General features: G+C 48.8%; 1 protein-coding gene across 3 annotated transcripts; it reads right to left on the bottom strand.

Annotated features, from left to right (window-relative positions):
- Positions 1–280: 280 nt before the first annotated feature.
- On the bottom strand, positions 281–24,768 carry stmp1 (short transmembrane mitochondrial protein 1). Of its 3 annotated transcripts, none has more exons than XM_038781412.1 (3): positions 24,626–24,768; positions 7,200–7,253; positions 281–753 (listed from the first exon to the last, which is right to left on the bottom strand). In XM_038781412.1, exons 1-3 carry the CDS (start codon positions 24,638–24,640, stop codon positions 679–681), a joined length of 144 nt encoding a protein of 47 aa, XP_038637340.1. In that variant the 5' UTR covers positions 24,641–24,768; the 3' UTR covers positions 281–678. The 3 variants fall into 3 exon arrangements, with proteins under 3 accessions (XP_038637340.1, XP_038637339.1, XP_038637338.1); XM_038781411.1 differs by lacking the exon at positions 24,626–24,768 and adding an exon at positions 19,813–19,973; XM_038781410.1 differs by lacking the exon at positions 24,626–24,768 and adding an exon at positions 19,444–19,563.
- Between the last annotated feature and the right edge of the window lie 43 nt (positions 24,769–24,811).

The following is a 24,811-nucleotide window of genomic DNA, read 5'->3' as shown; positions in this document are numbered from 1 at the left end:
TCACCACTGTTAATTAGTCCCTGATGCAGTTTGAGCCCCATTTTCATTTGTGGTTCTCCAAAACAGACTTAGAAACTGACAAATGATACATCATTTGGTGCTGTAATGTTAAGTGTTTCCTGGGGTACCTTACGGAACACTGATTATCTTTTGCATTTCAGTATAGAACTTGGTTAATTTGAATATTGCTTTTCTCGAACTACTGATAGAATTTTCCATTCATCTCGTGCCGCTCACTATTTCATGTTGGGGAAAATATAAAAAGACCAATACTGAGATATTTGTTACAGTGCCAATGACTCCATATTTGACATAGAAAGGTTTTAATTCTAATGTACTGTTCTCATAATACAAACAACAGCACATCAGTCAACATACATTTCATGTTGTCATCACTGCCTCGTCAACAGAAACTAAACAAAATTGTCAACCCGTCACATTAATGCAAGCAGAATCAAATCCCAACTGCAGCAAACATGGTAAAACAGCACATCACAGGTGATAGATAATACACAGACCGGAGACTCTGAACTAAGCGAAACTGACTGCTTAATAGGTGCTAAATAAATAGAACTGAAATGCGATCCGAACAGTTTGGTATTTAATGCATCCAGTCAATTTATGCTTGCAACTGAATGCTAACATCCCAATCTCATCCATGGGCTTTACTCCGTAGGATCAACTACTCGGTGGTTTTTTGCGGTCTTCTGCATCCTTCTTAAATTCTTCCAACTTCTTATAGATATTTGGAATCTGAAAAGGGAACAAAATTGGAGAATAAACTTTCTGCTGTTTGAAGTGAATGCACACATCAAAACCTGGCAATGAAACTTGAAAAATAAACTTCACTGGTTTGGTCCAGAGAGATTCCCTCTAACAGGTTAGACGGCAGATTCCCGTTTTACTGAGTCACTACTAATTATGCAAAACTATCTTCCTACAGTAAAGCAGACTTGCTAACCACGTTTGTGTGTTTCTACCGTAAAATAAGACCACAGATATCAGAGCAGAATTAGGCCACTCAGCCCATCGAGTCCTCTCCGCCATTCAATCATGGCTGATATTTTTCTCATCCCCATTCTCCTGCCTTCTCCCCATAACCCCTGATTCTCTTATTGATCAAAAACCTATCTATCCCTGTCTTAAAGACACTCAGTGAATTGGCCTCCACAGCCTTCTGCGGCAAAGAGTTCAACAGATTCACCACCCTCTGGCTGAAGAAATTCCTCCTCATCTCAGTTTTAAAGGATCGTCCCTTTAGTCTGAGAAGGTGTCCTCTGCTTCTAGTTTTTCCTACAATTGGAAACATCCTCTCCACGTCCTCTCTATCCAGGCCTCACAATATCCTGTAAGTTTCAATAAGACTCCCCCCCTCATCCTTCTGAACTCCATCAAATACAGACACAGAGTCCTCAACCGCTCCTCATACGATAAGTCCTTCATTCCAGGGATCATTCTTGTGAACCTCCTCTGGACCCTTTCCAAGGCCATCCTTCCTTAGATACGGGGCCCAAAATTGTTCACAATACTCCAAATGGGGTCTGACCAGAGCCTTATACAGCCTCAGAAGTTCATTTCTGGTCTTGTATTCTAGCCCTCTCAACATAAATGCTAACATTGCATTTGCTGACGGAACCTGTACGTCAACCTTAAGAGAATCCTGAACTAGGACTCCCAAGTCCCTTTGTATTTCTGATTTCCGAAGCCCTTTCCTATTTGGAAAATAGTCTATGCCTCTATTCTTTCTACAAAACTGCATAACCTCACACTTTTTACATTCTATTCCATCTGCCACTACTTTGCCCACTTTTCTAGCTTGTCTAGGTCCTTCTGCAACCTCTCTACTTCAAGGAACAAAGAACATTACAGCACAGGAACAGGCCCTTCGGCCCACCAAGCCTGTGCCAGTCCAGATTTCTTATTTAGACCTACTACTTATTGCCCAAACAATCTGTATCCTCTATTCGCCGCCCTTTCATGTGTCTATCAAGTCACATCTTAAACAGTATTGTGCCTGCCTCTACCAGCTCTACTGGCAACGCGTACCAGGCACCCATCACCCTCTGCGTGAAAAACTTTTCCCACGTATCACCCTTTCCCCTCTCACCTTGAACCTGTGCCCCCTTGTAATTGAGTCTTCCATCCTGGGAAAAAACTTCTAACTGTCCACCACCCTGTCTATACCGCTTGTAATTTTGTAAACCTCAATCAGGTCCCCCCTCAGCCTCTGTCTTTCCAACGAAAACAATCCGAGTTTATTCAACCTCCCCTCATAGCCAATGCCCACCAGAACAGGCAACATCCTGGTAAACCTTCTTTGCACTCTCTCCAAAGCATCCATGTTCTTCTGGTAGTGTGGTGACCAGAACTGCACACAATATTCCAAATGCGGTCTAACTAAAGTTTTATACAACTGTAACATGACCTGCCAACTCTTGTACTCGATGTCGGCAAGCATGCTGTATGCCCTCTTGATCACCTTATCCACCTGCATTGTCATATGCATTGTCCACCTACAATGTACCTGAATGCCCAGGTCTCTGTGTATGTCAATGCTCCTAAGGGTTCTGCCATTTACTGTATAATTCACACCTGAATTTGATCTTCCAAAATGCATCACCTCGCATATGTTGGGATTGAACTCCATCTGCCATTTGCCTGCCCAATTCTCCAATCTATCCATATTCTGCTGTATTCTCGGACAGTCCCCTTCATTCCCTGCAACTCCACCTATCTTAGTGTCATCTGCAAATTTGCTGATCAGACCATCTACATTTTCCTCCAGATCATTTTTCGATATTACAAACAACAGTGGTCCCAGCACTGATCCCTGTGAAACACCACTAGTTACAGATCTCCATTCTGAAAAACTCTCTTTCACTGTTACTCTGTCTCCTGTTGCCAAGCCAGTTCTTTATCCATCCAGCTAGCACACCCTGAATCCCATGCGACTTTACCTTTTGTACCAGTCTGCCATGAGGGACTTGTCAAACACCTTTCTGAAGTCCATGTAGGCGGCATCCACAGTCTTTCCCTCATCAATGAATTTTGTCACCTTCTCAAAAAACTCTATCAAGTTGGTAAGGCATGACCTTCCCCGCAAAAAGCCATGTTGCCTATCACTAACAAGTCCATTTGCTTCCAAATGTGAATAATTTCTCCCATTGTGACTGGAACTCCCTTAGTGCTATAGGTTCGGATGGAGAGCAATTTGTTAGGTGTGTCCAAGAGGGTTTTTTGAAACAGGATGTTGATAAATCAACCAGGGAGGGGACTAGTCAAAAGGAAAAAAGCATACATAAGATCTAGGCAACTAAAAACAGACAAAGCTCAAGAATACAGGGAATGTAGGAACACACTCAAAACGGGGAGTTTAGAATTTAGAATTTAGAACAGTACAGCACAGAACAGGCCCTTCGGCCCTCGATGTTGTGCCGAGCAATGATCACCCTACTCAAACTCACGTATCTACCCTATACCCGTAACCCAACAACTCCCCCTTAACCTTACTTTTTAGAACACTAAGGGCAATTTAGCATGGCCAATCCACCTAACCCCGCACATCTTTGGACTGTGGGAGGAAACCGGAGCACCCGGAGGAAACCCACGCACACACGGGGAGGACGTGCAGACTCCGCACAGACAGTGGCCCAGCCGGGAATCGAACCTGGGACCCTGGAGCTGTGAAGCATTGATGCTAACCACTATGCTACCATGCTGCCCTTAGTTAGGAGGGCTAAAAGAGGCCATGGAATGTCATTGACAAGCAGGATCAAGGAAATTACCAAGACCTTTTATACACATATAAGGAACAAGAGGGTACCTATGGGAAAGAGCAGGCCCACTCAAAGACAAAGGAGGGAAGATATGCATGGAGTCAGAGGAAGTGGGTGAGATCCTTAATGAGTATTTTGTATCATTATTCACCAAGGAGACGGACATGACGGATGTGGAGGTTAAAGATGGGTGTGTGAATACTCTAGGACATGTCAGCATAATGGAGGAGGAAGTGTTGAAAATCTTAAAATACATTAAGGTAGGGGCTGTTTAGCACAGAGCTAAATCGCCGGCTTTGAAAGCAGACCATGCAGGCCAGCAGCACGGTCCGATTCTCGTAACAGCCTCCCCGAACAGGCGCCGGAATGTGGCAACTAGGGGCTTTTCACAGTAACTTCATTTGAAGCCTACTCGTGACAATAAGCGATTTTCATCTTCCCTGAGTCCCCTGAGCCGGATGAGATATATCCCAGGTTACTGTCGGAGGCAAGAGAGGAAAGGGTTGGGGCCTGAACAGATATTTTGCATCATCTTTGACTGCAGGCGAGGTTCCAGAGGACTGGAGAATAGCCAATGTTGTCCCTTTTATACCGGGGCAGCATGGTAGCATGGTGGTTAGCATAAATGCTTCACAGCTCCAGGGTCCCAGGTTCGATTCCCGGCTGGGTCACTGTCTGTGCGGAGTCTGCACATCCTCCCCGTGTGTGCGTGGGTTTCCTCCGGGTGCTCCGGTTTCCTCCCACAGTCCAAAGATGTGCGGGTTAGGTGGATTGGCCATGCTAAATTGCCCATAGTGTCCTAATAGTAAGGTTAAAGGGGGGAGTTGTTGGGTTACGGGTATAGGGTGGATACATGGGTTTGAGTAGGGTGATCATTGCTCGGCACAACATCGAGGGCCGAAGGGCCTGTTCTGTGCTGTACTGTTCTATGTTCTACACACACACATGAAACACAACCAAAACCCAAAAAAAAGAGGAGGTCTTCGTCTCAAGCTCTTCCCCAGTCTCTGCATTTAAAGGTACACCTTTTGTTTGGTTGGTGGGAGTTAAACCACAATTTTCATCCTTCTCTTTGGACTAATTGAAAACTTCTGTGCCCTGTGGGTCATTAGTTCCTTCACTCAAGATACATACAATTAGGGTAGCACAAGTGGATAGCATTGTGGCTTCACAGCTCCAGGGTCCCAGGTTCGATTCCCCGCTGGGTCCATGTCTGTGCAGAGTATGCGCGCGTTCGCCCCGTGTCTGCGTGGGTTTCCACAGTCTAAAGATGTGCAGGTTAGGTGGATTGGCCATGATAAATTGCCCGTGGTGACCAAAAATGTTAGGAGGGGTTATTGGGTTACAGGGAAGAAGTGAGGGCTTAAGTGGGTCGGTGCAGACTCGATGGGCCAAATGGCCTCCTTCTGCACTGTATGTTCTATAAAACAAAGAACTTGATGAAAGCTCTATAAAACATACGGTTGAACCCCAGCCCCCCACCGAATTTAAGTTTTCAGTGAATTGAGGAAGCATGTTTCTTTGACAGTCTCTCAGCTTTAAGCAATCAAACGCATTTCATAGAATCCCTCCAGTGCAGGAGGCCATTCGGCCCATCGAGTCTGCACAGACCCTCTGAAAGAACTCCCTACCCATGTCCACTCCCCAATCCACCCCGCCCTATCCCCGTATCCTATCCTGGACACTAAGGGGCAATTCAGCATGGCCAATCCACGTAACCTGCACATCTTTGGACTGTGGGAGGAAACCGGAGCACCCGGAGGAAACCCACGCAGACACGGGGAGAACGTGCAGACTCTGCACAGTCACAGGCCGGAATTGAACCCGAGTCCCCAGTGCTAGCCTGGTATGCATGTGGACTAAGAAACATGAGTTACAAGCTACCCACCTACATCAAAGCCATAGACCTTTGTAAATTTTGCAGCACACATAGATTATCCATAAAGAACAAAATTGCCCTGAAGGGATTGGTACTTTTGCCATTGCTTCACAGATTTGGAGCCACTTGTGGACAAACATAACCCTGGGTCATTCACAATCTGCTGGGAGAGGGATTTGATTTGAACTCATGACCATTGCAATTGCTAGTCCACTGCCATCACCACTATAACTATTGTATCCATCACAACAAGGTTAAAAAAGCCTCCTGAGATTATATGTAGCTAATCATTCTGGTTAAAGGGGATAAACCCTGAGCCACATTTGACTTACCATTGGAGTTACAAACTACCAACTCACTCTTGTACACTTCAGTGTGGGAATGTGGGTTCACACTACCCATGTCTCACTGTGGAGTCAGCACACAATGGGTTAAAACAGCTTCAGTTCTGCTGAATAGGGACACTTTGTAAAGGATGTTAAACTGAAAAAAATTAATGGGCAAGGGTCTGATCTATGTCCATGTGTTAAAGCCTTGTGGCATGGCAGCACGGTGGCACAGTGGTTAGCACTTCTGTCTTACAGCGGCAGGGATCCAGGTTCAATTCTGGCCTTGGGTGACTGTCTGTGTGAAGTCTATACGTTCACCCCGTGTCTGCATCAGTTTCCTCCCACAGTCCAAAGGTGTGCAGATTAGATGGACGACCATGATCAATGCACAGGATTACAGGGATAGGGCGAGGGAGTGGGCCTAGGTAGAGTGCTCTTTCGGAGGATCTGTGCAGACTCAGATGGGCTGAATGGCCTCTTCTGCCCTGTAGGGAGTCTATGTGGTTTGATCACTGTTTATATTGATAAAGTAATTAAAATGTTTGGATGGACCATATAACTAGTGGAAGCATCAGGAAAGATTGTTGAACATGAGTTCCTCCCATATTATGTGAAGCCTGCATTGTATGCCTTTTAATGTTTTGTACTTTAGTGTTAGACTGCATGAAGTGTACAGATAAACAGTAGAATTGGTGTCAGTGTCTAAAACAAACCAGTGTTCGCTGTAATCAGGCTGGAAGGGCAAAGCTCGGTGCCAAGTTGTTACACCTAATTGAGAACTCAATAAAGAATCATATAAACAAATATTATCATGTTGTTTTTCACTAAGTACTCTTGTTGGATTGTGTAACATCAGCTCAGCGAAAACAAGGACTAGATTGTGCAATTGTTACAACGAATGTCTGTGTTTAAAGCAACAACAAAAATAAGAACAGGAAAGCTTTCCACCAGAGAGCACATAATTCAAAGATAGTCAAGGGTATGTCACAGATTACCATCCAGGCCAGAGAACAGATAGTGGTACAAAGGAGGGAAAAACAAATGAAACAAACCAGTCTGATAACATCTGCACAAGTGATTTCATAAATTTCTAACAATGTTGGATTAAGATTATAGAAATGCTAAAATAATAACACATTAGCTTTCTGCTCTTGTCTTAAATGTCTTGACCTAAACAAAATTATTCCTGACAATAATAAATTTTCATAAACATACCTCATAATTTTGGGCCAGATAAATTCCCACTATGTTTCCAAAAGTAAATCCTACCTGAAACAGAACACACCCAAAGTTATTAAGCCACATGCCTATAGGATACAAAATTCTAAACATCTTTCAGCATCTGTACTTACAACTAAATATATACTCAAATCTGTCGAATAAGGAGCATAATGGATGAAATAAATAGGAAGTGCAGTTGGCTAAGGTAACCGTTTGATGGTTCTCTAAAACGACGTGTGGAGTTATAAAATTTGACTTCCACTGTTTGTTCCGTCATGGCCAGTACTGAAGCTTCAGTTGGCGCTGTCCTTGCCACTGTAGCTAATGGCGTTAAAGCAGCTGAGGCAGTCATTTTACTTCAATGTACAGCAGCTGCCCACCCACTCACATAACTGGTTGGCAGTTACGTGTCAGTCACCTTAAGCTACTTTGATCTAAAAGCAGGTGGGGGGGGGGGGGGGGGGGGATGATAGAGAGAGAGAGAGAGAGTCAACTCAGGCCAATTTAAAAAGAGCAACTTTAACTCACTCCCTGGGAGCCAGAGACGACACAGCCAGTGAGACACAACAAAGAGTGAGTTTGGGAATTTGAAGCTAGGTGGGAATTCCAAGCTGGGTGGGGAGGAGGTGCTTTTTATCCCTGGTAAGTGACTGGTAAGTAGTTTTTATTTTCCTTGGTCTATTTATTTACTTATTCTTTTGTTTTTTGAAATTGTATGTTAACCTAAGGTTTAAGGCGGCAGGAGATCCCAGACCCGTGTCATGCTCCTGGTGTGCGATGTGGGAGCTCAGGAATACGTCCACTGTCCCTGGCTCCTTCACGTGCAAAAAGTATGTCCAGTTGCAGCTCCTGTTAGACCGCTTGACAGCTCTGGAGCTGCGGATCGACTCACTTTGGAGCATCTGCGATGCTGAGGATGTCGTGGATAGCATGTTTAGCCAGTTGGTCACACCACAGGTGAAAGTTACTGAGGGAGATAGAAGAAAATGGGTGACCAAAAGACAGAGCAAGAGTAGGAAGGCAGTGCAAGTGTCCCCTGCGGTCATCTCCCTGCAAAAACAGATATACCGCTTTGGATACTGTTGAGGGAGATGGCTCACCAGGGGAAGGCAGCAGCAGCCTGGTTCATGGCACCGTGGCTGGCTCTGCTGCGCAGCAGGGCAGGAAGAAGGATGACAGGGCTATAGTGATAGGGGACTCAATCGTAAGGGGAATAGACAGGCGGTACTGCGGACGCAATTGAGACTCCAGGGATGGTATGTTGCCTCCCTGGTGGTGCAAGGGTCAAGAATGTCTCAGAGCGGCTTCAGGACAATCTGGGGGAGGGGAGGGGGGGGGAGGGGGTGATATAGGTAAAAAATGGGATGAGGTCCTACAAGCTGAATTCAGGGAGTTAGGACTTAAACTAAGAAGTAGGAGCTCAAGGGTAGTAATCTCAGGATTGCTACCAGTGCCACAAGCTAGTCAGAGTAGGAATGTCAGGATAGAGAGGATGAATGCGTAGCTCGAGAGATGGTGCAAGGGAGGGATTCAAATTCCTAGGGCATTGGAACCGGTTCTGGGGGAGGTGGGACCAATAAAAACTGGACAGTCTGCACCTGGGCAGGACTGTAACCGATGTCCTGAGGGAATGTTTGCTAGAGCTGTTGTGGAGGGTTTAAATTAATGTGGCAGGGGGATGGGAACCGATGTAGGAAGTCGGAGGAAAGTAAAACGGGGCCAGAAACAAAAAGCAGTAGGGAGCAAAGTGTAAGGCTGGGAAGCCATAGTCAAAAATCAAAAAGGGCCACAGTACAGGGTACAGTGACTGAGGAGAGTGTGAAAAGGGAGGTGTCCAATGCAGGATTGAGGGTGTTGTACATAAATGCACGCAGTATACGGAACAAGGTAAATGAGCTCATTGTGCACATTGAAATTGGCCGGTACGATATTGTGGGCATCACAGAGTTGCGGCTGCAAAGGGATCAGGGTTGGGATCTAATTTCCAAGGATATATATCCTATCGAAAGGACAGACAGATGGGCTAAGGAGGTGGGGTTGCATTGTTAGTAAGGAATGAAGTTAAATTGATAGCAAGGAGCGACATAGGATCAGAAGGCATAGAATCTCTGTGGGTAGAGTTAAGGAATCGCAAAGGTAAAAAGACCCTGATGGGAGTTCTTCCAGCAGAAAATAAATCATGAGATAGAAAAGGCATTTAAAAAAGGCAATATTACAATAACCATGGGGGACTTCAATATGCAGGTGGACTGTGAAAAATCAGGTTGGTAGTGGATCCCAAGAAATGGAATTTGTGGAATGTCTAAGAGATGTTTTTTTGGAGCAGCTTGTGACAGAGCCTACTAGGGAACAGGCAATTCCGGATTTGGTGATGTGTAATGAGGCAGACTTGATTAGGGAACTTAAGGTGAAGGAACCGTTAGGGAGCAGTGACCACAATATGATAGAATTTACCCTGCAGTTTGAGTGGGAGAAGCTGCAATCAGATGTAACGGTATTACAATTAAATAAGGGTAACTACAAAGACATGAGGGAGGAGCTGGCAAGGGTTGATTGGAAAAGGAGCCTAGCAGGGAAGACAGTGGAACAGCAATGCCAGGAGTTTTTGGGGGTTATTAGGGAGGCACAACAGAAATTCATTCCAAGGAGGAGGAAACATACCACGGGGAGGGCAAGGCATCCATGGCTGACGAGGGATGTCAAGGACAGCATAAAGGCTAAAGAAAAAGCATACAAAGTGGCGAGGGTTAGTGGGAAACCAGAGGATTGGGAAGCCTTTAAAAGCGAGCAGAGAACAACTAAAAAAGCAATAATGGGGGAGAAGATGAAGTACGAATGCAAGCTAGCTAGTAATATAAAGGAAGATAGGAAGAGATTTTTTTCAATATATAAAACGTAAGAGAGGCAAAAATAGACATTGGACCACTAGAAAATGTGGCTGGAGAAGTAATAATAGGAAGCAAAGAAATGGCAGACGAACTGAATAGTTACTTTGCATCAGTCTTCACGGTGGAAGACACCAGTGGGATGCCAGAGCTCCAGGAGAACCCGGGGGAAGAGGTGAGTGCAGTGACCATTACTAAGGAGAAGATTCTGGGGAAACTGAAAGGTCTGAAGGTGGATAAGTCACCTGGACCGGATGGACTACACCCCAGGGTCCTAAAAGAGATAGCTGAGGAAATTGTGGAGGCATTGGTGGTGATCTTTCAGGAATCATTGGAGGCAGGAAGAGTCCCAGAGGACTGGAAAGTGGCGAATGTAACTCCACGGTTTAAGAAGGCAGGGAGGCAGAAGAAGGAAAATTATAGGTCAATTAGCCTGACTTCGGTCATTGGTAAGATTTTAGAGTCTGTTATTAAAGATGAGATCGCAAAGCACTTGGAAGTGCATGGTAAAATAGGACTGAGTCAGCACGGCTTTGTCAAAGGGAGGTCATGTCTGACAAATCTGTCAGAGTTCTTTGAGGAGGTAACAAGCAAATTAGACAAAGGAGAACCAGTGGACGTGATTTATTTAGATTCCCAGAAGGTCTTTGACAAGGTGCCGCATAGGAGACTGTTAAATAAGTTAAAAGCCCATGGTGTAAAGGGTAAGATTCCGGCATGGATAGAGGATTGGCTGACTGGCAGAAGGCAGAGAGTGGGGATAAAGGGGTCTTTTTCAGGATGGCAACCGGTGACTAGTGGTGTTCCTCAGGGGTCTGTGCTGGGACCACAACGGTTTACAATATCCATAAATGATCTGGAAGAAGGTACTGAAGACACTGTTGCTAAGCTTGCAGATGACACAAAGATCTATAGAGAGACAGGTAGTATTGAGGAAGCAAGGGGGCTGCAGAAGGACTTGGATAACCTAGGAGAGTGGGCATTGAAGTGGCAAATGAAATACAATGTGGAAAATTGTGAGGTTATGCACTTTGGAAGGAGGAATCTAGGCACAGACAATTTTCTAAATGGGGAAATGCTTCGGAGTCTTTGTTCACAATTCTCTTAAGGTTAATGTGCAAGTTCAGCCAGTTGTTAATAAGGCAAATGCAATGTTAGCATTCATGTCAAGAGGGCTCGAATAGAAGAGCAGGGATGTACTTCTGAGGCAGTATAAGGCTCTGGTCAGACCTCATTTGGAGTATTGTGAGCAGTTTTGGGCCCCGTATCTAAGGAAGGATGCGTTGGCCTTGGAAAGGGTCCAGAGGAGGTTCACAATAATGATCCCTGGAATGAAGAACTTGCCGTATGAACAACATTTGAGGACTCTGGGTCTGTACTCGTTGGAGTTTAGAAGGATGAGGGGGGATCTTATTGAAACTTACAAGATACTGCGAGGCCTGGATAGAGTGGACGTGGAGAGGATGTTTCCATTTGTAGAAAAACTAGAACCAGAGGACACCATCTCAGACTAAAGGGACGATCCTTTAAAACAGAGATGAGGAGGAATTTCTTCAGCCAGAGGGTGGTGAATCTGTGGAACTCTTTGCCGCAGAAGGCTGTGGAGGCCAAATCACTGAGTGTCTTTAAGACAGAGATAGATAGGTTCTTGATCAATAAGGGGATCAGGGGTTATGGGGAGAAGGCAGGAGAATGGGGGTGAGAAAATATCAGCCATGATTGAATGGCAGAGCAGACACGATGGGCCGAGTGGCCTAATTCTGCTTCTATGTCTTATAGCTGCCCCACACTGTGTTCATTGTTGCCACAGCGCAGACATCACTATGCCAGATTTTCTGCTCACAGGCATCAATGACAGAGTTGCTCCACTCACATTTGCAGGCAAGTTACTCTTAATATATTTTCCTGGGGCAGCAAAACTTTTCAGAATCGCTAGCTAGCACAGAAACAATGCACTGCAAATATTAAAAGTTGGACATCAGAACAAAAAACAGAAAATAGTGGAATTACACAGTAAGCTCATTACCCTCACTGTCATTGTGATGCCTGTATGCTCAATAAAGTCTTTATTCCTGCCCAGCCTGATCAATCCCACGGCCATAGCCCCATCTTCATTCTCTCAAGTCCAAGGGTATACCTGACACATCACTGGCTTACCCTCTTCTGTACACCGGATTTTAATTGTTTCATCATTGGCTTTCTGTTTTTTCTTTCATTCATTCATGGTATGTGGGCATCACAGATTAGAACATAGAACATAGAACAGTACAGCACAGAACAGGCCCTTCAGCCCTCGATGTTGTGCCGAGCATTGTCCGAAACCAAGATCAAGCTATCCCACTCCCTGTCATTCTGGTGTGCTCCATGTGCCTATCCAATAACTAATCCAGTTCCTAAAGTGTCCGACTCCACTATCACAGCAGGCAGTCCATTCCACACCCTAACCACTCTCTGAGTAAAGAACCTACCTCGGACATCCCTCCTATATCTCCCATCCTGAACCTTATAGTTGTGCCCCCTTGTAACAGCTACATCCACCTGAGGAAATAGTCTCTGACCGTCCACTCTATCTATCCCCCTCATCACCTTATAAACCTCTATTAAGTTAGATAGAGAAATACAGCACAGAACAGGCCCTTCGGCCCACGATGTTGCGCCAAACTTTTGTCCTAGGTTAATCATAGAATTTTGGACAATTTTTCATGGCCAATCCAACCTGCACATCTTTGGACTGTGGGAGGAAACCGGAGCACCCGGAGGAAATCCACGCACACACGGAGAGGATGTGCAGACTCCACACAGACAGCGACCCAAGTCGAAATCGAACTTGGGACCCTGGAGCTGTGAAGCAATTGTGCTATCCACAATGCTACCATGCTGCCCTTAAGAAGTTAACCTACACTCCATTATTCTACCCTAATCCATGTACCTATCCAATAGCCGCTTGAAGGTCCCTAACTTTTCCGACTCAACTACTTCCACAGGCAGTGCATTCCATGCCCCCACTACTCTCTGGGTAAAGAACCTACCTCTGACATCCCCTCTATATCTTCCACCATTTATCTTAAATTTATGTCCCCTTGTAATGGTGTGTTCCACCCGGGGAAAAAGTCTCTGACTGTCTACTCTATCTATTCCCCTAATCATCTTATAAACCTCTATCAAGTCGCCCCTCATCCTTCTCCGTTCTAATGAGAAAAGGCCTAGCACCCTCAACCTTTCCTCGTATGACCTACTCTCCATTCCAGGCAACATCCTGGTAAATCTCCTTTGCACCTTTTCCAAAGCTTCCACATCCTTCCTAAAATGAGGTGACCAGAACTGCACACAGTACTCCAAATGTGGCCTGACCAAGGTTTGTATAGCTGCATCATCACCTCACGGCTCTTAAATTCAATCCCACTGCTAATGAACGCTAGCACACCATAGGCCTTCTTCACAGCTCTATCCACTTGAGTGGCAACTTTCAAAGATCTATGAACATAGACCCCAAGATCTCTCTGCTCCTCCACATTGCCAAGAACCCTACCATTAACCCTGTATTCCGCATTCAGATTTGTCCTTCCAAAATGGACCACCTCACACTTGTCAGGGTTAAACTCCATCTGCCACTTCTCAGCCCAGCTCTGCATTCTATCTATGTCTCTTTGAAGCCGACAACAGCCCTCCTCACTATCCACAACTCCACCAATCTTCGTATCATCTGCAAATTTACTGACCCACCCTTCAACTCCCTCATCCAAGTCGTTAATGAAAATCACAAACAGCAGAGGACCCAGAACTGATCCCTGCGGTACGCCACTGATAACTGGGCTCCAGGCTGAATATTTGCTATCCACCACCACTCTCTGTCTTCTATCGGTTAGCCAGTTTGTTATCCAACTGGCCAAATTTCCCACTATCCCATGCCTCCTTACTTTCTGCATAAGCCTACCATGGGGAACCTTATCAAATGCCTTACTAAAATCCATGTACACTACATCCGCTGCTTTACCTTCATCCACATGCTTGGTCACCTCCTCAAAGAAGTCAATATGACTTTTAAGGCAAGACCTACCCCTCACAAATCCGTGCTGACTATCCCTAATCAAGCAATGCCTTTCCAGATGCTCAGAAATCCTATCCCTCAGTACCCTTTCCATTACTTTGCCTACCACCGAAGTAAGACTAACTGGCCTGTAATTCCCAGGGTTATCCCTATTCCCTTTTTTGAACAGGGGCACGAATTTCGCCACTCTCCAATCCTCTGGTACCACCCCTGTTGACAGCGAGGACGAAAAGATCATTGCCAACGGCTCTGCAATTTCATTTCTTACTTCCCATAGAATCCTTGGATATATCCCGTCAGACCCGGGGGACTTGTCTATCCTCAAGTTTTTCAAAACGTGCACCACATCTTCCTTCCTGACAAATATCTCCTCAAGCTTATCAGTCTGCTTCACGCTGTCCTCTCCAACAATATGGCCCCTCTCGTTTGTAAATACTGAAGAAAAATACTTGTTCAAGACCTCTCCTATCTCTTCAGACTCAATACACAATCTCCCGCTACTGTCCTTAATCGGACCTACCCTCGCTCTAGTCATTCTCATATTTCTCACATATGTGTAAAAGGCCTTGGGGTTTTCCTTGATCCTACCCGCCAAATAATTTTCTCTCATCTGCTGCTCCTCTGCTGAGCAGCCAGAGGAGGATGAGAAGTTGCCTCTCATCCTCCTCTGCTCCAAAGAGAAAAGCCCTAGCTCCCTCAATCTTTCCTCATAAGTCCTACCCTCCAAACCAGGCAGCATCCTGGTAAATCTCCTTTGCACCCTTTCCAATGCTTCCACTTCCTTCCTATAATGAGGTGACCAGAACTGCACACAATACTCCAAATGTGGTCTCACCAGGGTCATGTACAGTTGCAGCATAACCCCGCGGCTCTTATTAGGCCAGAATTTAATGTCCACCCCTAATTGCCCTTGAGGAGGCGGTGGTGAGCTGCGTTCTTGAACCACTGCAGTCCATGTAGGAACAGTGCTGTTAGGAAGGAGGCTCCAGGATTTTGACCCAGCAACAATGAAGGAATGACGATGATGGTTGGATTCTCTCTTGTTGAAAATGGTCATTGCCGGCCACTTGTGTGGCACAAATATTACTTGCCACTTATAAGCCTTTGCTTGAATATTGTCCTATCTTGCTGCATTTGGACATGGACTGCTTCAGTATCCGAGTAGTCACAAATGGTGTGCAGTCATCAGCGAATATCCCCACTTCTGCCCTTACAATGAAGTAAAGTGATGGAGAGAATGAGATTGAGAAAATAGCTGAAGATAGTTGGGCCTAGGATACTACCCAGAGAAACTCCTGCAGTGATGTCCTGGAACTGAGATCATTGATCTCCAACAACCACAACCAACCTTCCTTTGGGCTAGGTATGACTCCAACTAGTGGAGAGATTTTCCCGATTCCCATTGACTCCAGTATTGCTAGGGCTCCTTAATGCCACACACTGTCCTGATGCCAAGGGCAATCACTCTCATCTCACCTCTCCAGTTCAGCTCTTTTACCCATGTTTGATCCAAGGCTGTAAAGAGGTCAGGAACTGAGAACCTTGGTGATCCCAGCCTGAGCAGCAATAAGCAGTTATTGCCAAGTGCTAATTGGTAGCAGTGTCGACGGCAGGCACGATTACTTTACTGATGACTGAGAGTAGACTGATGAGATGATAATTGGCCGGATTGGATTTGTCCTGCTTCACATTTATCAAGGTTGAACTCAATCTGCCACTTCTCAGCCCAACTCTGCATACTGTCAATGTCCTGTTATAACCTGCAACAACCCTCAACACTATCTACAACTCCCCCCAACCTTCATATCATCGGCAAACTTACTAACCCACCCTTCCACTTGCTCATCCAAGAATTGGCTGAGTGGAAGAAGCAGAGGGTGATGGCCGAGGGGTGTTTTTCTGGAAGCCTGTGTCCAGAGGGGTCCACAGGGATCAGTGTTGGGGCCCTTGCTGTTTGTGGTTTATATAAATGATTTAGACAGGAATGTCGAAGGGTTGATCAGCAAGTGTGCAGATGATACAAAAAATGGTGGGGTAGTAAACAGGGAGGAGGATAGCCTTTAAGTACAGGGGGCTATAGACGGGCTGGTCAGACAGGCTGATCAGTGGCAAATGGAATTCAATCTGGATAAGTGTGAGGTGATGCACTTGGGCAGGACAAACAAGGCAAAGGAATACAGGATAAACAGCAGGACCCTGGGAAGCACCAAGGATCAGAGGGACCTTGGTGTACATGTACACCCGTCCCTTAAGGTAGCAAAGCAGGTGGCTGCAGTGGTTAAGAGGCATATGGTATACTTGTTTTTATTAGCTGAGGCACAGAGTTTAAGAGCAGGGAGGTGATGCTGGAACTGTATAAAATGTTGGTTAGGCCACAGCGAGAGTATTGTGCGCAGTTCTGGAATCCACATTATAGGAGGGATGTGATAGCCACTGGAAAGGGAGCAGAGGAGATTTACCAGGGTGTTGCCTGGGCCGGAGAGTTTTAGTTATGAAGAGAGATTGGACAGACTGGGATTGTTTTCCTTGGAGCAGAGGTGACTGAGGGGGGACATGATTGAGATGGATAAAATTATGAGGGACATAGATAGACAGGGAGAACATTTCCCCTTGGTGGAGGGATCAGTGACCAGGGGGCAGAGATTTAAGGTGAGGGGCGGGAGGTTTAGAGGGGATGTGAGGAAAATCCTTTCACCCAGAGGGTGGTGGGAGTCTGGAACTCGCTGCCTGAAAGGGGGGGGGGTGGGTGGAGGCAGAGACCCTCATAACATTAAAGAAATATTTAGATGTGCACTTGCGATGCCAAGGCAGACACGGCTATGGGCCAAGTGCTGGAAAATGGGATTAGAATAATTAGGTGGTCGTTTTTGAGTGGGGCAGACATGATGGGTCAAAGGGCCTTTTCTGTGCTGTAGACCTCTACGACTATTATAGGTACTATATCATAGCAATTGATGAATCTATAAAGAGAAAATAAGGTTGCTACTTCAGGTGTCCATCTTAATAGCATATATCGCAAATGCTCATTTGTCTTTTCCCTTTATGGATGCCAGCTGATCAGTGGCATATCTCTAGCTTCACTGGAACAAAGCCTATCATAATGTTTTGATAGCTTTATTGCTGTACTCTTCATATTTGAGCTGAAACTTTGAAAATATATTAGCCTTGAGAATTCTTAACAACAGTTAAATATGGGGCCCTTCCAACTCACTGCAACCCTCTCCAGTCGCCCAATCCTCTGTGATCCATGTTCCTCCAAAGCATCTGTTTCCTTCCCTCCACCACTGATAGTCGTGCTTCAGCTCTGCACATCCTGAGTTCTAGAATTTCCTCCCTAAAGCTGGTTTAGCACAGTGGGCTAAACAGCTGGCTTGTAATGCAGATCAAGGCCAGCAGCGTGGGTTCAATTCCCATACCAGGCTCCCCGAACAGGTGGCAGAATGTGGCGACTAGGGGCTTTTCACAGTAACTTCGTTGAAGCCTCCTTGTGACAATAAGCAATTATTATTATAAACATATCTGCCTATCCTCCCTAATTTCAGATACACCTTAAAACCTACTTCTTTAATCAAGCTCTTTTTCCACTGTTCTAATACCTCATATGGTTCGGTGTCAAATCTACTGCGGGATGTTTTACAATATGGAACATGCTAAATGAAGGCAAACTTTTGTCAAATTAAAAGCACGAAGAGAACTATTTAGAAAAAAAAACTTTCTTCTCCCAATACAACTGCAGCTTCCAATTTGTGAGTTCATGGAGCACACCCATGATAAACACAGCCTGGCTGAGCCTCAGAGCCATATGCTGAGTCACGGCTACTTTGGGTGGGTCACAAATTCTGGAAAATATTTCTTCAATTTCCAAGTTAACTTAGATGACAGAGGCCAACTTGTTCTTATGGAAATGGTGAACAGATGAAAATGAAAATCGCTTATTGTCACAAGTAGACTTCAAATGAAGTTACTGTGAAAAGCCCCTAGTCGCCATATTCCGGCGCCTGTTCAGGGGGGCTGTTACGGGAATTGAACCGTGCTGCTGGCCTGCCTTGGTCTGCTTTCAAAGCCGGCGATTTAGCCCTGTGCTGAATCTGCATTTATTGTTTATGCATGGTCATGTTATAGCATAAAGTGAACATCTGAAGGACAAATTTAATTAGGCATTTCATCTTCTGATCCCCCTCTGAAGTCTGAGGTTCACCAGGTAAGGCATGCCAGGAAATCCACAGCAACTTATTTTAATGTACTAAAATCCTCTGTCAAAGGCTGTCCACTTACACGTCTAACTGTGCCTTGATTTCACCCCTACCATTTGTCCATTTATGCACATTGCGTTTACCTCCAGATTTAATTACTCTCGCCCTCTGTCCCTTTTTAAAACTTTTAAGACAAAGCGGATCACTTCACACTTGCCTACACTGAAATCCATTTGCAACAGTTTACCCCATTCGCTTAATGTCCATCCATGCTGTTTACAATACTGGTTATTTTTGTGTCATTGGTAAGTTTGGATATGTGGCTATCTATCCCATCTAATTCATTAATAAATACAGAATATGTGAGATCTCGATGTAGATCCTTGCAGGACATTGCTGCGATTTAGGGCATCTGCTTATTATCGCCATTCTCTGTCTCTTGTTGTCCAGCCACTTTCCTAACCAGGCAAATAATTTGCCTTCAATTCCATGAACTTCAACTTTAACTAACATCTCTTTAGCGAGACCATATTAAATGCCTTCTCAATCCATAGATGCCCCCCTGCCTATTACTGTAATAATAAGTTTTAAAAATCATGTAAGACCAAGGCTTTAGGAATCCATGCTTCCTCCCTGAGCAAGGTGTTCAGTCACTCTGTCCTTAACTATGGGCTCCAGTCATTTCCAGACAATAGATGTTAGACTAACTGATCTATAATCCCCTGAATTCCCCCCGTCAACTTTCTAAATAGAACGACATGCTCAATTTTCCCAACCTCAAGGAACAATCGAGAGAACTTTGGAATGTTATAGTTCGAGTATCTGTAATGTTCTAACCTAATTCCTTCTACACCCTGGGATAAACAGAAAAAGCCCTGGAAGAATGTAAAGAAAGTGGGAAGGAACTTAAGCAAGGGGTTAAGAGGGCTAAAAGGGGTCATGAGAAGTCCTTGGCAAACAGGATTAAGGAGAATCTCACGGCACATTTAAAGAGCAAGAAGATAGTCAGGGGAAGGGTTGCCCCCCCCCTCCTAAGGACAAGAGGAGGGAATCAATGCATGGAGAGAGGAAATGGGCGAGGTACTGAATGAGTACTTTGCATCAGTATTCACCAAAGAGATGGACTTGCTGGATGATGAGTCTGGGGAAGGGTGTGTAGATATTCTGGGTCCTGTAGATATCAAAAAAGAGGTGGTGTTCGATGTCTTAAAAAGCATCAAGGTGGATAAGTCCCCAGGGCCTGATGGTATCTACAGGTGGGAATTATACAGTAAATGGTAGAACACTTAGGAGTATTGACAGGCAGAGATCTGGGTTTACAGGTCCACAGATCACTGAAAGTGGCAATGCAGGTGGTTAAGAACAGTGTTTTTCAAACTTTTTTTCTGGGGACCCATTTTTACCAACTGGCCAACCTTCGCGACCCACACCAGCCGACCACCCACGCCGGCCGACCTGCACGACCCACCATTTTCTCTTACCTTGTTTGTTGCTGACAAAAATGGAGGAAATGGTTTTGGGTCCCTTTGGTCCCCCCGAACTTTAAAAGAAAAGGCTGTGACCATATAGGAAAAAATGCGGCCGCACTTCACATGCGCACCGATGATCAGGCCGCATGCGCAGTACAGCCGATATTTTTTTTATCTGTTCCTGACCATTTTGCAGGCTGCTTGCAACCGGCATTATTAAAAGCCGGCTACTGCGCGCGGATTTGCGCGATCGGGAACGCCGCGACGGACAGCTCCGCGACCCTCCCGACACCCACCCACGGGTCGCGCCCGAGTTTGACAATGCCTGGATAAGAAGACATACGGCATGCTTGCCTTCATCGGTCAAGGCATTGAATATAAAAATTGGCAAGTCATGCTGCAGCTGCAGTTAGACCTCATTTGGAAATTCTGGTCACCACCCTACCAGGACGTGGATGCTTTGGAGAGGGTACAGAAGAGGTTTACCAGGATGTTGCCTGGTACGGAGCTACGAGGAGAGGTTGGAGAAACTCGATTTATCATTGGACGACAGAGGTTGAGGGGTGACTTGATAGATGTTGACATGTTCGCTTATGAAACGACTGTAGTGGATCTGATCTCAAACAACAAGTCAGGTAACAGGAGGGAGATGGAGAACCTAATGGCACGGTGCAACAACAACAATCTCTCCCTCAAGGTCAACAAAACTAAGGAGCGGGTCATCAACTTCAGAAAGCAAAATGTTGTACGCACCCCTGTCTGTGTCAATGGTTAGTATAAATTCTGTTCGACATTGTACCTGTGAAGTTCCTTGGGACATTTTAACGAAATTAAAGTGCTTGATAAATGCAAGTTGTCATTGTTGTTGATAAGGAGATCAAGCAATATGGAGTTATTGCAAGTAAATCGTAGAATCTACAGTACAGGCTATTCGGCCCACTGAGTCTACACCGGCCCTTGGAAAGAGCACCCTACTTAAGACCACACCTCTACCCTATCCCCGTAACTCTCAACCCCCCCCCCCCACCCAACCTTTGTAGACTAAGGGACAAACTAGCATGGCAATTCACCTAACCTGCACATTTTTGGACTGTGGGAGGAAACCGGAGCACCGGGAGGAAACCCACGCAGACAGGGGGAGAACGTGCAGACTCCGCACAGACAGTGACCCAAGCCGGAATCGAACCTGGGGCCCTGGAGCTATGAAGCAACAGTGCTACCCATTGTGCCACCGTGCTGCCCACAATGGAGTTGATGTGCAAATCACTCATGTTCTGACTGAATGGCAGAGGGGGTCTGAGGGGCGGGATGTCCTCCTACCGACAATGATGAAGCGGTTTGGGAAGCAGGGATGACTCCGCTGGATCTGCCGCTCCCGGGGAGATAGAGGCAGACGTTAGCCACCTGGGGACTGTCAGCTGAGTGAGAACCCTCCCGGTCCGTGTGAAATTTCTTTTTCCAAAGGGAGAGGAGCCTAGAACTAGAGGGCTTAGAACATAGAACAATACAGCGCAGTACAGGCCCTTCGGCCCACGATGTTGCACTGACATGGGAAGTCAAAAACTAAAGGCCATCTAACCTACACTATGCCATTATCATCCATATGCTTATCCAATAAACTTTTAAATGCCCTCAATGTTGGCGAGTTCACTACTGTTGCAGGTAGGGCATTCCACGACCTCACCACTCTTTGCGTAAAAAACCTACCTCTGACGTCTGTCCTATATCTATTACCCCTCTATTTAAGGCTATGTCCCCTCGTGCTAGCCACCTCCATCCGCGGGAGAAGGCTCTCACTGTCCACCCTATCTAACCCTCTGATCATTTTGTATGCCTCTATTAAGTCACCTCTTAACCTTCTTCTCTCTAACGAAAACAGCCTCAAGTCCATCAGCCTTTCCTCATAAGATTTTCCCTCCATACCAGGCGATATCCTGGTAAGTCTCCTCTGCACCCGTTCCAAAGCTTCCACGTCCTTCCTATAATGAGGCGACCAGAACTGTACGCAATACTTCAAATGCGGCCGTACTAGAGTTTTGTACAGCTGCAACATGACCTCATGGCTTAGGTTTAAGATGAGAGGGGGAGATACAAGAGACCAGAGAGGAAATTTCTTCACACAGAGGGTGGTGAGCATCTGGAACGAGCTGCCAGTGGCATTGGTAGAGGCGGGTATGATTTTTCAAAAGCAGTTAGACAGTTACACGGGCAGGGTGGGTATAGAGGGATATGGGCCAAATGCAGGCAAGTGGGACTAGCTTAGTGATAGAAACTGGGCAGCATGGACACGCTGGGCCGAAGGGCCTGTTTCCCTCCTGGAAACCTCTCTGCCTGTGGGGTATTGCAGGGCAGAGCTGGCAGGGGAGGGCTGGCAGGGAGACAGGGCAGGGCTGGCAGGGAGACAGGGCTGGCAGGGAGACAGGGCAGGGTTGGGCTGGCAGGGAGACAGGGCTGGGCTGGCAGGGAGACAGGGCAGGGCTGGCAGGGAGACAGGGCAGGGCTGGCAGGGAGACAGGGCAGGGCTGGGCTGGCAGGGAGACAGGGCAGGGCAGGGAGACAGGGCTGGGCTGGCAGGGAGACAGGGCAGGGCTGGCAGGGAGACAGGGCAGGGCTGGGCTGGCAGGGAGACAGGGCAGGGCTGGCAGGGAGACAGGGCAGGGCTGGCAGGGAGACAGGGCAGGGCTGGCAGGGAGACAGGGCAGGGCTGGCAGGGAGACAGGGCAGGGCTGGCAGGGAGACAGGGCAGGGCTGGCAGGGAGACAGGGCAGGGCTGGCAGGGAGACAGGGCAGGGCTGGCAGGGAGACAGGGCAGGGCTGGCAGGGAGACAGGGCAGGGCTGGCAGGGAGACAGGGCAGGGCTGGCAGGGAGACAGGGCAGGGCTGGGCTGGCAGGGAGACAGGGCAGGGCAGGGCAGGGAGACAGGGCAGGGCAGGGAGACAGGGCTGGGCTGGCAGGGAGACAGGGCAGGGCTGGCAGGGAGACAGGGCAGGGCTGGCAGGGAGACAGGGCAGGGCAGGGCTGGCAGGGAGACAGGGCAGGGCAGGGCTGGCAGGGAGACAGGGCAGGGCTGGGCTGGCAGGGAGACAGGGCAGGGCTGGCAGGGCAGGGCTGGCAGGGAGACAGGGCAGGGCTGGGCTGGCAGGGAGACAGGGCAGGGCTGGCAGGGAGACAGGGCAGGGCTGGCAGGGAGACAGGGCAGGGCTGGCAGGGAGACAGGGCAGGGCTGGCAGGGAGACAGGGCAGGGCTGGCAGGGAGACAGGGCAGGGCTGGCAGGGAGACAGGGCAGGGCTGGCAGGGAGACAGGGCAGGGCTGGCAGGGAGACAGGGCAGGGCTGGCAGGGAGACAGGGCAGGGCTGGCAGGGAGACAGGGCAGGGCTGGCAGGGAGACAGGGCAGGGCTGGCAGGGAGACAGGGCAGGGCTGGCAGGGAGACAGAGCAGGGCTGGCAGGGAGACAGGGCAGGGCTGGGCTGGCAGGGAGACAGGGCAGGGCTGGCAGGGAGACAGGGCAGGGCTGGCAGGGAGACAGGGCAGGGCTGGCAGGGAGACAGGGCAGGGCTGGCAGGGAGACAGGGCAGGGCTGGCAGGGAGACAGGGCAGGGCTGGCAGGGAGACAGGGCAGGGCTGGCAGGGAGACAGGGCAGGGCTGGCAGGGAGACAGGGCAGGGCTGGCAGGGAGACAGGGCAGGGCTGGCAGGGAGACAGGGCAGGGCTGGCAGGGAGACAGGGCCGGGCTGGCAGGGAGACAGGGCCGGGCTGGCAGGGAGACAGGGCAGGGCTGGCAGGGAGACAGGGCAGGGCTGGCAGGGAGACAGGGCAGGGCTGGCAGGGAGACAGGGCAGGGCTGGGCTGGCAGGGAAACAGGGCAGGGCTGGGCTGGCAGGGAGACAGGGCTGGGCTGGCAGGGAGACAGGGCAGGGCTGGCAGGGAGACAGGGCAGGGCTGGCAGGGAGACAGGGCAGGGCAGGGAGACAGGGCAGGGCTGGCAGGGAGACAGGGCAGGGCAGGGCTGGCAGGGAGACAGGGCAGGGAGACAGGGCAGGGCTGGCAGGGAGACAGGGCAGGGCTGGCAGGGAGACAGGGCAGGGCTGGCAGGGAGACAGGGCAGGGCTGGCAGGGAGACAGGGCTGGGCTGGCAGGGAGGCAGGGCAGGGCTGGCAGGGAGACAGGGCAGGGCTGGCAGGGAGACAGGGCAGGGCTGGGCTGGCAGGGAGACAGGGCTGGCTGGCAGGGAGACAGGGCAGGGCAGGGAGACAGGGCAGGGCAGGGAGACAGGGCAGGGCTGGCAGGGCAGGGCTGGCAGGGAGACAGGGCAGGGCTGGCAGGGAGACAGGGCAGGGCTGGCAGGGAGACAGGGCAGGGCTGGCAGGAAAACAGGGCAGGGCTGGCAGGGAGACAGGGCAGGGCTGGGCTGGCAGGGAGACAGGGCAGGGCTGGCAGGGAGACAGGGCAGGGCTGGCAGGGAGACAGGGCAGGGCTGGCAGGGAGACAGGGCAGGGCTGGCAGGGAGACAGGGCAGGGCTGGCAAGCAGGCTGCCTCACCCCACGGGGCCTGGACCTGGCTCCCCCCCGGCCCAAACCCCGCTCCCCCCACCCGGCCCGGACCCCGCTCTCCCCCCGGCCCGGACCCCGGACCCCCCCGCCCCGCCCCGGCCCGGACCCCGGACCCCCCCGCCCCGCCCCAGCCCGGACCCCGCTCCCCCCCGCCCCGGCCCGGACCCCGCTCCCCCCCGCCCCGCCCCGGCCCGGACCCCGCTCCCCCCCGCCCCGCCCCGGCCCGGACCCCGCTCCCCCCCGGCCCGCTCCGCGCTCCCCCTCACTGACCAGGAACTGCAACATGGCGCTGGCTGTCCGCTCCGCTGGGCCTCACCGCCACCTTGGGAAGGTCACAGTCGCCAACCCCGCTCCCCATTAGAGGGCGCAGGCGGTGACCTCCCCAAGATGGCGGGGTGCCGGTGCCGCGGCGCTGACGCCATGTCCGGCCGCCGCCGCCGTGTTTCCGGTGCGGAG

This window comes from Scyliorhinus canicula, chromosome 20 (assembly GCF_902713615.1).
Source record: "Scyliorhinus canicula chromosome 20, sScyCan1.1, whole genome shotgun sequence".
In the NCBI taxonomy this organism is placed as follows: Eukaryota; Metazoa; Chordata; class Chondrichthyes; order Carcharhiniformes; family Scyliorhinidae; genus Scyliorhinus; species Scyliorhinus canicula.
This window is presented reverse-complemented; position numbering and strand designations above follow the sequence as displayed.